General features: G+C 44.2%; 1 protein-coding gene across 1 annotated transcript in view; it reads left to right on the forward strand.

Moving 5' to 3' along the window:
- The window catches only part of LOC135373276 (protein O-mannosyl-transferase Tmtc3-like), a 479,430-nt gene extending 464,155 nt beyond the window's left edge, over window positions 1-15,275 (forward strand). The window contains exon 21 of the mRNA XM_064606504.1: window positions 13,714-15,275. Within this exon, the coding sequence (XP_064462574.1) occupies window positions 13,714-13,974 (261 nt within the window). The 3' untranslated portion in view covers window positions 13,975-15,275. The remainder of the gene's footprint in view (window positions 1-13,713) is intronic.
- Window positions 15,276-16,487: the final 1,212 nt, after the last annotated feature.

The raw sequence follows: 16,487 nt of genomic DNA on the forward strand, positions 1-16,487 counted from the left end.
AGAGTGATACCTCTATCACTCTTGATTTGTCGAAAGCGCGGGGCGTACACTGTTAAATTCTAAACACCCTTTACGGCGTAAATGAATAACTTCACTCACACCTATTCTCCCGTCACTGTTAGCTTTCTTGATGTTCGAATTAAGCTAACCAATGGAGTTTTAACGTCTGATCTGTTCCGTAAACCCACAGGCTCTCTGCAGTACTTGTCATTCCATAGTTGTCATCCTCGTCACACGAAACTGGCCATTCCCTACAGTCAAGCTCTTCGGTATAGCAGAATCTGCTCGAATGACGACGATCTGGACAGAAATTTAGAACAGCTGCAACAAACGTTTGTCGGTCGTCAGTATCCACCCGATCTAGTTCAAGATGCTCTCAACAGAGCTCGCAAGGCAAACCGTCTAAGCTTACTCGAGAAAAGACAAAACAAATCAGAAAGTAATGCTGTGAACTTAACTGTAACATTCGCCGGAAATATCCCCACGTGTCGCTTACAGACGTACACGTAACTTACAAGATAGCTTGGTCCGCTCTAAAGTAGGCGAACCCACTAGCCCTCCGGCGTGCTGTCATCCATGTAATGGCAGGAGATGCCAGATTTGCAAGTTAATGCAGACCGCACAAACGGTCAGAAGTACGAATTCCAACTTTACCGTCAAGATCAACGCAGACGTAGACTGTAACTCATGCAACGTTATCTACGTAATCCAATGCAACACATGCCGGGCCCAATACGTGGGTCAGACAAAAACTTCTTTCCGAATTAGATTCAACAATCACCGATCGGATGTTACCAAGAAACCTAATCTTCCTGTCTCACGCCATTTCAAACAACCAGAACATTCAATCAACGAAGCCTCAGTTTTTATTCTCCAGTCGAACTTCATCTCCGACCGCTCCCGGGAACAACGGGAATCTTACCTAATTTACAAATTCCGATCGGTCATTAACGAGGACCCTGGCATGCTGTCAACAATAAGAAGTTTAAAAACCTAGATAAGACCCTGTTGCCTTTTCTCGTTTCAGCCAGATCAAAATCCCCACTGACCCACAAGGACGATGACCCCACTCCTGGACCTGACACAAAAGCGCTCTGGAATTTCCCCAATTGACAACCGCCAGGTGGCGGGAATTTCCCCCAACCGACCACGTCATTCTCAAGCCCCTTATCAGCCTCGTGGCCACATTTAGCTCTTTTGTCCCGAAGAAGGCGGAGCTTCCGCCGTAACGTAGACATCCTCCCTAACTTTTATAATTTTTAAGTTTTAATAAACCCCTTTTTTTGTTACTTCCCCTACTTTCGCCTTCTGTCTCCTATTTATTTCAACTATAATTACGTAGCCGTCCGGTCCAACTCCAACTTTTCAAGATATATATATATATATATATATACAGGGTGTCGTTTTTTAGGCGATATAGATATTTCATCAAAAAACTATAAGGGCTATAGATATGCTGTTTTCACTTCTATCATCTCTGGTCCGGCGGACGTTCTTGGCCATATGTTGCTCAACCGCCAAATGATTAATTAGCTGAACATCGTTAATTAAGTTTTTAATTATAAAAGCTACGAAGTTGTCCCAATGCGAACATCTGCTCCTTTCGGTGACCTGATATCGTAGCCGTTTTCAGAACAAAAATTGGTTCGGTAGATCGTCCGCAACAAATTCGTGAAGGAACACCATTTTTTTCTTTATTTTCTTCATTGCGCATCTTCGGAGACGCGTCTTTCCTTCACCTCCAATGTGAGATAGTGAAGGAGCCTCATGCGTCGAAGATGCCTCCACAGTGCCGCCTCATGCGTCGAAGATGAGCTTTAACTTGTGGAAACAAAACAAAAACACATGTATCGGGCGACGCTATCGGAACTGCCCTTACGTTGGGTTGCATTTTCTATTAATCTTTTTCCAGGACGCAAGACGCGACAGTGTGCTCTTCCCCCTCTCACATTGGGGGTGAAGGAGACGGGTCTCCGAAGATGCGCAATGAAGAAAATAAAGAAAAAATGGTGTTCCCTCACGAATTTTTTGCGGACGATCTACCGAACGGATTTTTGTTCTGAAAACCGCTGCGATATCAGGTCACCGAAAGGAACAGACGTTCCCATTGGGAGAACTTCGTAGCTTTTATAATTAAAAAGTTAATTAACGACTTTTAGGAAATTAGTCATTTGACGGTCGAGCAACATATGGCCAAGAACGTCCGCTGGCCCAGAGATGATAGAAGTCATAGAACACCATGTCTATAGCCCTTATAGTTTTTTTATGAAAAATCTGTATCGCCTAAAAAAAGACACCCTGTATATATATATATATTTTTTCCCCTTCATTATATATATATATATATATATATATATATATATAATGAAGGGGGAAAAAGGAACTAGTAAATGACACTAGACGTATTTGAAATTAAAAATTACAGATTAAGATGGCCTTCTATGGCTGCACACAGAGAAACAGATCCTCATGGAACGATGCGACAGCACCAGAGGACACGTGTTTCGCCGTGTTTGCGGCTCGTCAGGTCTGGGTAGCTGCACATCGTTCGGAATTGGCAAACCAGGGGTCGCTCAGCGAGCGATATACACCTGGGAGGGTGACTTAGCACTCCTCAATGCCACAGTGTCTCCCATTTATCTCAACGTTCACTATAACTACGTAGCCGTCCGACCCAACTCCAACTTTTCAAGATATATAGATACAGGGTGTTTCCTTTTATCTGGAACAAATTTTCATAAAAAGGGGAGTTGCCTTAGGGCTGTTTTACTTTTGTCATTAGATTACTCGACGGGGCTGCTACTAGGAAACCAATTTTTTGCTCAATTAGGGGACTAATTAACACAGATATTTCAATCAACTTTTTAATTATTGACTTTAGGGAGCACATTGCGATTGCAATATTAAAGCCCGATCACCACATGATTAAGCACTAAAGTAATCTCAGCGCGTGATATAGACCTAAGCATTTCGCCTCGGCCGTCCGCCTGAAACAGAAAGTAATCGCCAAAAGAACGACGTTGACGTCGATATCTACACCCTCACTTAACGTCAGCGAAAAACGTCATACTCGATGTTGGCAAACCATTATCGCGGTATGTTTCACGATCTTTGTTTTGTTTTTCTTTTTCCTTCCTTTCCTTCCTTCATGTGTTCGCAGTCGCTTGCCGTATCAGTCATTTCATCCTGCCGGACACAGCTCTTGTCCTTCCCCGGTACGATAAGCGCTGATATGTAGTGGTGATGCGCAAAGCTCTTTGCAAGCAAAAGAAAAAAACGAAAACAAACAAAGATCGTTTTTCATCATCAGTGGTTCGAGCGGACCACGTGGTGATCAGGCTTTAATATTACAATTGCAATGTGCTCCCTAAAGTCAATAATTAAAAAGTTGATGAAAAGACCTCTGTTAATTAGTCACCAAATTGAGCAAAAAATTGGTTTCCTAGTAGCAGCCCCATTGAGCAATCCAATGACAAAAGTAAAACCGCCCTAAGGCAACTCCCCTTTTTATGAAAATTTGTTGCAGATAAAAGGAAGCACCCTGTATATGTGTATACAGGGTGTCCACGCTAAGTGTGAACAGATTTCTTAAAAATATATCAATCACTTTTTCCGAGATGAAATCAATTGCAATATAGCATATGCTGAAGGGCACTCCCTAGGGGGGCATTAACAGACTCCTAAGGCAATGTCTTAATTAACTTTCAATAATTAACTTTTTAATTATAAAAGCTACGAAGTTGCTCCAACGAGAACATCTGATCTCTTCGGTCACCAGGTACCAAAACCGTTTTCCGAACAAAAATCCGTTCGGTAAATCGTCCGCAAAAAATTCGTGAAGGAACACATTTTTTTCTTTATTTGGTTTATTGCGCATCTTCAAAGAAGCGGCTTTCCTTTACCCCCACTGTGAGAGAGTGAAAGAGCACAGTGCCCCCTCATGCGTCGAATTATTAGCTTTAACTTGCGGAAACAAAACAAAAACACAAATCTATCGGGTGACTCTATCGCGACTGCCCTTATCTTGGGCTGCATTTTCTGTTTTCTTTTAATCTTTTTCCAGGACGCAAGAGGCGATAGTGTGCTCTTTCATCCTCTCGTATTGGGGGCGGAGGAAAGACGCGTTTCTAGATATGCGCAATGAATAAAATAAAGAAAAAAATGGCGTTCCTTCACGAATTTTTTGCGGACGATCTATCGAACGGATTTTTGTTCTGAAAACGGCTTTGGTATCTCGTGACCGAAGAGATCAAATGTTCTCATTGGAGCAACTTCGTAGCTTTTATAATTAAAAAGTTAATTATTGAAAGTTAATTAAGACATTGCCTTAGGAGTCTGTTAATGCCCCCCTAGGGAGTGCCCTTCAGCATAGTCTATATTGCAATGGATTTCATCGCGGAAAAAGTGATTGATATATTTTTTTAAAAATCTGTTCACACTTAGCGTGGACACCCTGTATATATATATATATATATATATATATATATATATATATATTTGTAAGTCAAACGTCGCCATGCCAGTACTACACAGCTGTTTCGGCCTTCTTGGGCCTCATCAGCAGTACGCAGGCAGGCAACGTTTGATTGGATAGCGTCAGAAGGTCACATGGCACGTGATGCCTCCCGTCAGGGTGTCCTGAGACACCTCTGAAAGCCCAGTGCAAAGCCAGTCAAGTGTATAAGGAAAAAAAATCATTTGCAGGAGCTCTTTGGCTGCACGTATAGCATATGTTTATAAGTCAAACATCGCCATGCCAGTACTGGACAGCTGTTTCGGCCTTCTTGGGCCTCATCAGCAGTACGCAGGCAGGCAACGTTTGAGTGGATGGCGTCAGAAGGTCACGTGGCACGTGATGCCTCCCGTCAGGGTGTCCTAAGGCACCTCTGAAAGCCCAGTGCAAAGCGAGGCAAGTGTATAAGGGGGAAAATAGCAGGAGCTCTTAGGCTGCACGTATAGCATATGTTTGTAAGTCAAACGTCGCCATGCCAGTACTGGACAGCTGTTTCGGCCTTCTTGGGCCTCATCAGCAGTACGCAGACAGGCAACGTTTGAGTGGATGGCGTCAGAAGGTCACGTGGCACGTGATGCCTCCCGTCAGGGTGTCCTAAGACACCTCTGATTAAAGAAACCATTAACCATTAAAGAAACCATTAAAGAAACAAGTAAATGACACTACACGTGTTTGAAATTCAAAATTAGTGATTAAGATGGCTTCTATGGCTGCACGCAGAGAAACAGATACTCATGGAACGATGCGACAGCACCAGAGGACACGTGTTTCGCCGTGTCTGCGGCTCGTCAGCTCTGGGTAGCTGCGCACCGTTCGCAATTGGCAAACCAGGGGTCGCTCAGCGAGCGATATACACCTGGGAGGGTGACTGAGCACTCCTCAATGCCACAGTGCAAGCCAGTGAATTATAATGAGGGAAAAAATTCATTAAAGAAACAAGTAAATGACACTAGACGGATAGGTGACGTAGATGACACTAGATAATTCACTGGTTTGCACGGTGGCATTGAGGAGTGCTCAGTCACCCTCCCAGGTGTATATCGCTCGCTGAGCGACCCCTGGTTTGCCAATTCCGAACGATGCGCAGCTTCCCAGAGCTGACGAGCCGCAAACACGGCGAAACACGTGTCCTCTGGTTCTGTCGCATCGTTCGATGAGTATATATATATATATATATATATATATATATATATATATATATAGTTGAAATAAATGGGAGACAGAAGACAAAAGTAGGGGAAGTAACAAAAAAAGGGTTTATTAAAACTTAAAAATCATGAAAGTTAGGGAGAATGTCTACGTTACGGCGGAAGCTCCGCCTTCTTCGGGACAAAAGAGCTAAATGTGGCCACGAGGCTGATAAGGGGCTTGAGAATGACGTGATCGGTTGGGGGAAATTCCCGCCACCTGGCGGTTGTCAATTGGGGAAATTCCAGAGCGTTTCTGTGTCAGGTCCAGGAGTGGGGTCATCGTCCTTGTGGGTCAGTGGGGACCTTGATCTGGCTGAAACGAGAAAAGGCAACAGGGTCTTATCTAGGTTGTTAGACTTCTTATTGTTGACAGCATGCCAGGGTCCTCGTTAATGGCCGATCGGAATTTGTAAATTAGGTAAGATTCCCGTTGTTCCCGGGAGCGGTCGGAGGTAAAGTTCGACTGGAGAATAAAAACTGAGGCTTCGTTGATTGAATGTTCTGGTTGTTTGAAATGGCGTGAGACTGGGAGATTAGGTTTCTTGGTAACATCCGATCGGTGATTGTTGAATCTAATTCGGAAAGAAGTTTTTGTCTGACCCACGTATTGGGCCCGGCATGTGTTGCATTGGATTAGATAGATAACGTTGCATGAGTTACAGTCTACGTCTGCGTTGATCTTGACGGTAAAGTTGGAATTTGTACTTCTGACCGTTTGTGCGGTCTGCATTAACTTGCAAATCTGGCATCTCCTGCCATTACATGGATGACAGCCCGCCGGAGGGCTAGTGGGTTCGCCAACTTTAGAGCGGACCAAGCTATCTTGTAAGTTACGTGTACGTCTGTAAGCGACACGTGGTGGATTAGGAAATATGTTTTTCGTGCGTTCTGACTGGAGAAGGATACTGTGGTGGCGGCTAAGTATGTTGTTAATGTTTGGGATATTTCCGGCGAATGTTACAGTTAAGTTCACGGCATTACTTTCTGATTTGTTTTGTCTTGTCTCCAGTAAGCTTAGACGGTTTGCCTTGCGAGCTCTGTTGAGAGCATCTTGAACTAGATCGGGTGGATACTGACGACCGACAAAGGTTTGTTGCAGCTGTTCTAAATTTCTGTCCAGATCGTCGTCATTCGAGCAGATTCTCCTATACCGAAGGGCTTGACTATAGGGAATGGCCAGTTTCGTGTGGCGAGGATGACAACTGTGGAATGACAAGTACTGCTGAGAGTCTGTGGGTTTACGGAACAGATCAGACGTTAAAACTCCATTGGTTAGCTTAATTTGAACATCAAGAAAGCTAACAGTGACGGCAGAATAGGTGTGAGTGAAGTTAATAGAAGTATGGAACTCATTGAAATCGCGTATAAATTCCAATAGGCTGTCTTCCGAATGTGGCCAGATCATAAATATGTCATCAAGGTAGCGCTTGTATAAAGTGGGTTTGTCCTCACGCGTGCTCAAGAATGCTTCTTCTAGTGAACCCATGAATAGATTTGCATAGTTTGGTGCCATTTTAGTGCCCATAGCGGTGCCGTTGACTTGTAAATAGTGGCCATCGTTAAATTCAAAGTTGTTGTTCTTTAGGATCAGTTCTAGTAGAGTAGATACGACAGATGGATCACAAGAAGAATCAGAGTACTTTGAAAAAGCCGTCTCGGCTGCAGCTATGCCATCATCGTGGGGAATATTGGTATACAGGGAAGAAACATCTAACGTAACTAGGAGACTAGATGGGGGTGGCTGACATTGATTTAGTATTTGCAGGAAGTGATTGGTATCCTTGATGTACGATGGTAGTCGCGGGGGTATGTCCTTAAGAAGATGATCTACGAAACTAGAGAGTTTTTCAGTGGCTGTCCCATTGCAGGAGACGATTGGACGTCCGGGGTTCCCCGGTTTATGAATCTTTGGGAGCATGTAGAATCTACCTGGCTTTGACTTACGGGGAAGAAGGTACTCATATACCGCCGAATCGATCTTCTTTGCGGCCTTTAATGCCTTTAGATGTTTTGTGATATCTGAAACAATCTGTTCCGTGGGATCAGTGTCTAAAGTTTTGTAAAACGTGGCACAAGCCAATTGTCGCAGTCCCTCATCGATATAATCCTGCATATTCATTACGACAATTGCACCACCTTTATCTGCCCTTTTGATTATTAGGTTTTTCGATTTTTTAAGATGCGACAGACTACTTTGCTCGGCTTGACTCAAATTTGGTTTGGTTTTGCGGGAAGAGGGATTATATGAAGTAATTATATCTTTTTGAACTGCTTTTATATATATATCAAGAGCTTTTTCGCGATTGGGCTCTGGCGTAAATTCACACGGTGGCTTGAAAGGTTTGGGTGTTGTATCAGGCTTATCATGAAAATACTCTTTCAGACGCATACGTCGGGCAAAATTATCTAAATCGAGATGGAGTTGGTATTCGTCTACCTTGTTATTATTTGGGCAGAATGAAAGCCCACGGCTAAGAAGTGATAGTTCAGAATCGCTGAGGGGGTGGGACGACAAATTAACAACATTTTGAGGTGACGTATTGGTTGTGTTGTCATGAGCGTTAGGATTTTGATTGTCACAGTGTTCGGTTTCACCTTGGGAATCTAACGAGGGAATAATTATGTTACTACTACCTGCGAGATTCGCGTTATATTTAGACATAAGGTCAGGATCTATCTGGTCCCTTGTCATTTTTTTACGTTTGGTGTTATTCACAGTTTCTTCCAAGTTCCTAGTGAACTGTGCCAATTCTGACTCATGCGCGTCCGTAAGGGTCACAGTATCGCGGATAGTTTTAGCTTACTGAGATATTTCTGCAGTTGTTTCCTCACAGTGGGCTATTAGAACTTCCAGTAATGCAGTAGAGGCGTTGCTAAGGGTTTCATTCCATTTCTTTTGAAGGGTGTGGTTCAGAGGGAAGGTTGGCTGGAGCTTAATCGCGAGTCCTTTAGGAATTTTGTTATGATCGCTATAGACTTGCAGTGCGGTACGGTGGGAATTGTAGCGTATATATTTGTCGTTTAATTGTCGGATTTTGAAAAATGCTTTTGTACTCGGGCATGGCTCATTTGGATTAGAAAAGGTACGCTCACCGGCGGTTAGTCAGTCCTGTTTACGTGCCCTCGATGTCCGTTCGGAGTGTCTTCGTCGCAGTATGGCTGCCTCTTGTGGGGTGGGCCACACTGGATCCGGGATGACCGGGGCGTCAGCTCTGCGTGGTGGAAGTTGTCGAAGCATCGAGGGCACGTAAACAGGACTGACTAACCGCCGGTGAGCGTACCTTTTCTAATCCAAATGAGCCATGCCCGAGTACAAAAGCATTTTTCAAAATCCGACAATTAAACGACAAATATATACGCTACAATTCCCACCGTACCGCACTGCAAGTCTATAGCGATCATAACAAAATTCCTAAAGGACTCGCGATTAAGCTCCAGCCAACCTTCCCTCTGAACCACACCCTTCAAAAGAAATGGAATGAAACCCTTAGCAACGCCTCTACTGCATTACTGGAAGTTCTAATAGCCCACTGTGAGGAAACAACTGCAGAAATATCTCAGCAAGCTAAAACTATCCGCGATACTGTGACCCTTACGGACGCGCATGAGTCAGAATTGGCACAGTTCACTAGGAACTTGGAAGAAACTGTGAATAACACCAAACGTAAAAAAATGACAAGGGACCAGATAGATCCTGACCTTATGTCTAAATATAACGCGAATCTCGCAGGTAGTAGTAACATAATTATTCCCTCGTTAGATTCCCAAGGTGAAACCGAACACTGTGACAATCAAAATCCTAACGCTCATGACAACACAACCAATACGTCACCTCAAAATGTTGTTAATTTGTCGTCCCACCCCCTCAGCGATTCTGAACTATCACTTCTTAGCCGTGGGCTTTCATTCTGCCCAAATAATAACAAGGTAGACGAATACCAACTCCATCTCGATTTAGATAATTTTGCCCGACGTATGCGTCTGAAAGAGTATTTTCATGATAAGCCTGATACAACACCCAAACCTTTCAAGCCACCGTGTGAATTTACGCCAGAGCCCAATCGCGAAAAAGCTCTTGATATATATATAAAAGCAGTTCAAAAAGATATAATTACTTCATATAATCCCTCTTCCCGCAAAACCAAACCAAATTTGAGTCAAGCCGAGCAAAGTAGTCTGTCGCATCTTAAAAAATCGAAAAACCTAATAATCAAAAGGGCAGATAAAGGTGGTGCAATTGTCGTAATGAATATGCAGGATTATATCGATGAGGGACTGCGACAATTGGCTTGTGCCACGTTTTACAAAACTTTAGACACTGATCCCACGGAACAGATTGTTTCAGATATCACAAAACATCTAAAGGCATTAAAGGCCGCAAAGAAGATCGATTCGGCGGTATATGAGTACCTTCTTCCCCGTAACTCAAAGCCAGGTAGATTCTACATGCTCCCAAAGATTCATAAACCGGGGAACCCCGGACGTCCAATCGTCTCCTGCAATGGGACAGCCACTGAAAAACTCTCTAGTTTCGTAGATCATCTTCTTAAGGACATACCCCCGCGACTACCATCGTACATCAAGGATACCAATCACTTCCTGCAAATACTAAATCAATGTCAGCCACCCCCATCTAGTCTCCTAGTTACGTTAGATGTTTCTTCCCTGTATACCAATATTCGCCACGATGATGGCATAGCTGCAGCCGAGACGGCTTTTTCAAAGTACTCTGATTCTTCTTGTGATCCATCTGTCGTATCTACTCTACTAGAACTGATCCTAAAGAACAACAACTTTGAATTTAACGATGGCCACTATTTACAAGTCAACGGCACCGCTATGGGCACTAAAATGGCACCAAACTATGCAAATCTATTCATGGGTTCACTAGAAGAAGCATTCTTGAGCACGCGTGAGGACAAACCCACTTTATACAAGCGCTACCTTGATGACATATTTATGATCTGGCCACATTCGGAAGACAGCCTATTGGAATTTATACGCGATTTCAATGAGTTCCATACTTCTATTAACTTCACTCACACCTATTCTGCCGTCACTGTTAGCTTTCTTGATGTTCAAATTAAGCTAACCAATGGAGTTTTAACGTCTGATCTGTTCCGTAAACCCACAGACTCTCAGCAGTACTTGTCATTCCACAGTTGTCATCCTCGCCACACGAAACTGGCCATTCCCTATAGTCAAGCCCTTCGGTATAGGAGAATCTGCTCGAATGACGACGATCAGGACAGAAATTTAGAACAGCTGCAACAAACCTTTGTCGGTCGTCAGTATCCACCCGATCTAGTTCAAGATACTCTCAACAGAGCTCGCAAGGCAAACCGTCTAAGCTTACTGGAGACAAGACAAAACAAATCAGAAAGTAATGCCGTGAACTTAACTGTAACATTCGCCGGAAATATCCCAAACATTAACAACATACTTAGCCGCCACCACAGTATCCTTCTCCAGTCAGAACGCACGAAAAACATATTTCCTAATCCACCACGTGTCGCTTACAGACGTACACGTAACTTACAAGATAGCTTGGTCCGCTCTAAAGTTGGCGAACCCACTAGCCCTCCGGCGGGCTGTCATCCGTGTAATGGCAGGAGATGCCAGATTTGCAAGTTAATGCAGACCGCACAAACGGTCAGAAGTACAAATTCCAACTTTACCGTCAAGATCAACGCAGACGTAGACTGTAACTCATGCAACGTTATCTATCTAATCCAATGCAACACATGCCGGGCCCAATACGTGGGTCAGACAAAAACTTCTTTCCGAATTAGATTCAACAATCACCGATCGGATGTTACCAAGAAACCTAATCTCCCAGTCTCACGCCATTTCAAACAACCAGAACATCCAATCAACGAAGCCTCAGTTTTTATTCTCCAGTCGAACTTTACCTCCGACCGCTCCCGGGAACAACGGGAATCTTACCTAATTTACAAATTCCGATCGGCCATTAACTAGGACCCTGGCATGCTGTCAACAATAAGAAGTCTAACAACCTAGATAAGACCCTGTTGCCTTTTCTCGTTTCAGCCAGATCAAGGTCCCCACTGACCCACAAGGACGATGACCCCACTCCTGGACCTGACACAGAAACGCTCTGGAATTTCCCCAATTGACAACCGCCAGGTGGCGGGAATTTCCCCCAACCGATCACGTCATTCTCAAGCCCCTTATCAGCCTCGTGGCCACATTTAGCTCTTTTGTCCCGAAGAAGGCGGAGCTTCCGCCGTAACGTAGACATTCTCCCTAACTTTCATGATTTTTAAGTTTTAATAAACCCTTTTTTTGTTACTTCCCCTACTTTTGTCTTCTGTCTCCCATTTATTTCAACTATAATTACGTAGCCGTCCGATCCAACTCCAACGTTTCAAGATATATATATATATATATATATATATATATATATATATATATATTTACAATTTCATCGTGCACTCCTAGCCAAGTGCTTGGCTGGGAGTGCACGATCAAATTGTAAACATATGCTCAACGTGCAGCTACAGAGCTTCGGCTATTTACCATTTGTGGGGAGAGGGCAGCAAACGTGCTTTGTCAAACAAAGGTAAAAGGGTACAATGAATCACAGGCAGTCATGTTCTTCGCCGGAGGGCAATGATTTCCTGGGGTGACCAACCGGGGAGTCTGAAAGAGATACAAAAGAGTGTATGTATTCTGAGAGAATTAGGAATTTAGGTTGCAGTTCAACCTAACTTCCTCAACAGCTCAACAGTTCGCAACCTAAATTCCTAATTCTCTCAGAATACATACACTCTTTTGTATCTCTTTCAGACTCCCCGGTTGGTCACCCCAGGAAATCATTGCCCTCCGGCGAAGAACATGACTGCCTGTGATTCATTGTACCCTTTTACCTTTGTTTGACAAAGCACGTTTGCTGCCCTCTCCCCTTGTACGCACTCCCCTCTCATTCTTTGGAATTGTTTTGCGTCACCATAATATCCCATTCCTGTTGAAAACAGCGCTGCTGTCGGAACGTCGAATACCCCCTCTTAGTTTTTAATTAAGTTCCCCTTGTATTCCTTGTCCTGTAGAAGCACCGTCTCCACTTCTGATCTTTATTGAATACCTTTATATATATATATATATATAAGGAAAAAAAATAACCGGAGCTTTTTGGCTGCACGCATAGCATATGTTTGTAAGTGCTCAAACGTCGCCACGCCAGTACTGAACAGCTGTTTCGTCCTCCTTGGGACTTATCAGCAGTACGCAGGCAAGCAGCGTTCGAGCGGATGGCGTCAGAAGGTCACGTAACACGTGATTCCTCCCGTCAGGGTGAGCTAACTCACCACTGAAAGCGCAGTGCAAAGCCAGTGAAGTATATTAGGGAAAAAATAGCCGGGGCTCTTTGGCTGCACGCATAGCATATGTTTGTAAGTGCTCAAACGTCGCCACGCCAGTACTGGACAGCTGTTTCGGCCACCTCCGCATGTAAATGTAGGTGTCTTAAGTTTTCTTCATTTCTATGCGGCCACATTTGGAACCCTCAACCTCAAGAATTTTGACGTAATTATCAAGCATCCCATACATCATTGACGAAAGTTCAATCGTCTGCAATTTAAAAGGACACGCTTGCACGAACGTTGAGATATTTCTTCGGTGGTGCACTCGGTAGCTTCGGCAGTGCATTCTGCAAACGGTAATGTCCTCGAGTCTTCCATTTCTGAGAGCTGTGGCAAAGCTACCAAGGGCAGCACTGAGGAATAGCCTCAACGTTCGTGTAAGCGGGCCCAGGTCTTTTTGCAGGGCGGAAGAAATGCTGCGGTTCGAAAACCCTATACCCATCATGCTGATGTGTACAAAGTTATTGGTGCCACATGACTTATAATCTTCGAGCGTATTCTTATTGGTTTGATGGGCACGAAGACACGCCGCCGTATCTCACCCACCGTTCAGACGTATCGCTGTTTTCCCACTCACTCCTATGCAGATGTTCATTTATAGATTATTTATCTCCCTTTGTCGTTTCAGTGCTACCTTAGGATCCTGTCCCTGAACCCCCGACACGTGCAGGGTTCCCACAACCTCTGCGTCGTGTATGTCGAGCGCGGAGAGCTAAGTCGCGCTGAACGATGCTTTCGTCATGCTACCACTTTGGACCCCAACGCTGACTACATACGACGCCATCTGCAGGTCACTCAGAACCTCCTGCAGAACCACACGGAAGATCCCGTACACGTCAAGATGTCATCACAAATGCAAGACATCTCTGGATCCTCTAGAAGCCGGTGATACTTGGTGCGCCCAAGTCATGTGATTGTGGAAGTCACGCTGCTACACTCTATGATGCTCCCAGCACATATTCACGGGACATTTTCTAGAAGGCTTGTATGAGACACAGATCTATGCCTGTGCTAGAATTGTTATGCGCGGTATTGTTTCAAAGGATATGTCAAAATTCGTACCGTATTTGCAGAAGGGGCTCCGTATAGGTATCGAGCTTGAGAGCGTGTGCTCTCTGGGGGCAACGCATCATGAACATATTTATTTTCACAAGTGTGACTGATCAAGTATCATGTGCAGTTCGGCATACACATTAGTACTTGTTGATGACGCGTGAAAAAATTACCATTCCTTGGAAACTTGTCCGAATTCATAACATCAAACAGTCTGTTGAGAACGCGTGGCTACGAAGTGCCAAATATGCGTCATGTCCACGTAGAGCTACATTGTGCTGTAAGCAGAATATTTCAGCTACCGTACAAACTGTGTGTTCTACCACTAATACGGGCACGCATGAAGAGAGACGATGGTTTTGCAGAACCGCACAGGAAACTCGAAACTGTATGAAAGCCAGGGCCTAAATGCAAATATTATTTTACACAGTTTGTGCATAATGGAACAGATCGGCAAACAAGACGTTTAAAAGATCAACTACACGACTTCCCAAATGTAACCATAAAGGCAGAGAGGTAATTAGGAGATTATTGTCACGATAAAAAAGTAAGTTATGTTGTGCTAGTTCCCGCGGGGGTTGTGTAGCTTCATTGGCAAAATGAATCCACGAATTCTCGTAGCTGTTATTTTATGGGGTGATGGGATAATTATAGGGAGAATGATCAGTACTTGCAAACGATTCAATTCCATTCCGTTCGAGGAAGGAACCGAACTCGCAACAACCTTAGCTCATCATAGAGGACTCTGCTGCCCATGCCTCTGTGCAGGGTATCTGCGCAACGCGTGCTGTTCCAGCTCTTGACACGCCAAGTTCTGAGCGAACTACTTCCAGTTGAAATATTCCGCTATAATGGACTTGTCTTGCAAAGTGCCACGTGCAATGTGAACGCGCAACGCCGGCCATTCGACAGTACACCGTTGGTAACGCCAACGTCAGGGTGTTTCCCCTGGGGTTTCCTCAGACGCTCTATTCGCCTCTATTCGAAATCGCTCAGTGAGGACAGTGCGAACCTACGTCCCCCGTACTTTTGAAATGCGCGTGCAACATAGATTTTTGCAGATACATAGATACTGCTGTACAACAACGTTTTGCAACATAGAGTGTTGCAGAAACGAGAAATCTCAGAATGATTCATTTTCACGTAAATATCCTGATGATAGAGCTATGGACAGTGTCCCGCTAAAAAGGTAAGTAGTGCAGACATTGTCAATATATTTTATTATTCAAAGTTTAGAATGTCAGTATACTGCGTAGGAATAAGGTCGAAAGAAAGTCGCTAAATGTGAAATATATTTTCGCTCGCAGCACAGATGAGCGCAGCCTAGAACGTTCTATGTACTATTTCCATATTAAAGAACCAAGGCATGAAGTTCTTGTTCCGTGCATAGCGTTACCAGCGTTACTATGCGCGCGCTGTCACCGACAGCAATAGTGTAAAAAAAGACCAAAGATAATGCTCTCTATTCTGTTTTGTGCCCGTAATGACTATGTAAGCTGCGTATTCTGAAAATCGCTGTAAACATCGGCTAACACGAATCTTTGGGTCACTAATGCATAAATAAAGTATTCGTGTGGCTTGACTTTAAGTGATAAGTCCTGGCTAATACTAGTGCGAATGTGTCGCTTAAATAATTTTGCGTTTCGTGAATGTTTTCATTCTGCGCTTAACGGGGCAGTCGCATCCATTCCAGCCGATTTCGAAGCTACGGTGTCATTTTATTCCTGGTTGACCACTCACCATGGTATCGAAAATCCAACGAAAGTTCGTGTGTCGCAGTTTGACCGCTATCCGATGGAATACATGACAAGGGCAGACGCCGGATGTTGAAAGTATGCCGGAATTCCCTCTCTGGAGAAAGACTAAAACGTCGTTCCCGACATCCCCAATCAGAGCACGGCATTGAGAAAATGGATGCCGCAATTTTACGGGCGTCTGGACGGCGTCTTCCTCCTCTGAACGAAGCCCTCCCACTCCTCCTGTTAGGGAGTGTTGTCACGCTGGTCCCGTTGGCGCCTCCACAGATGCGGAAGCAGATCTCATGTTTACAGTTCGTTTATTTAACGCTTAAGGGCTTTGCGGACGAAAAAAAAAATGAATAGCCAAAGTAGATTTTCGGCCGATGCCGAACATAGTGGTGTCTGTTTCATAGACAGGTTTCTGGATGCGACCGTCCCTTTAAAGGTCTGACGTCATTAGCTCTTCAGTTACGCGTTGACCCTATGTTGGAGCACCACATAGTGTTTGACATTCTACTGCGTCAGCTTTTATGTAGTACTGGCCAGCATGTATACAGAGACAGCTTCATTTTAGCGGGCACTGATAGTTTCAACTGTGTACGGTGGCCTG

The sequence above is a fragment of the Ornithodoros turicata genome, unplaced genomic scaffold (assembly GCF_037126465.1).
Source record: "Ornithodoros turicata isolate Travis unplaced genomic scaffold, ASM3712646v1 Chromosome23, whole genome shotgun sequence".
NCBI lineage: Eukaryota > Metazoa > Arthropoda > Arachnida > Ixodida > Argasidae > Ornithodoros > Ornithodoros turicata.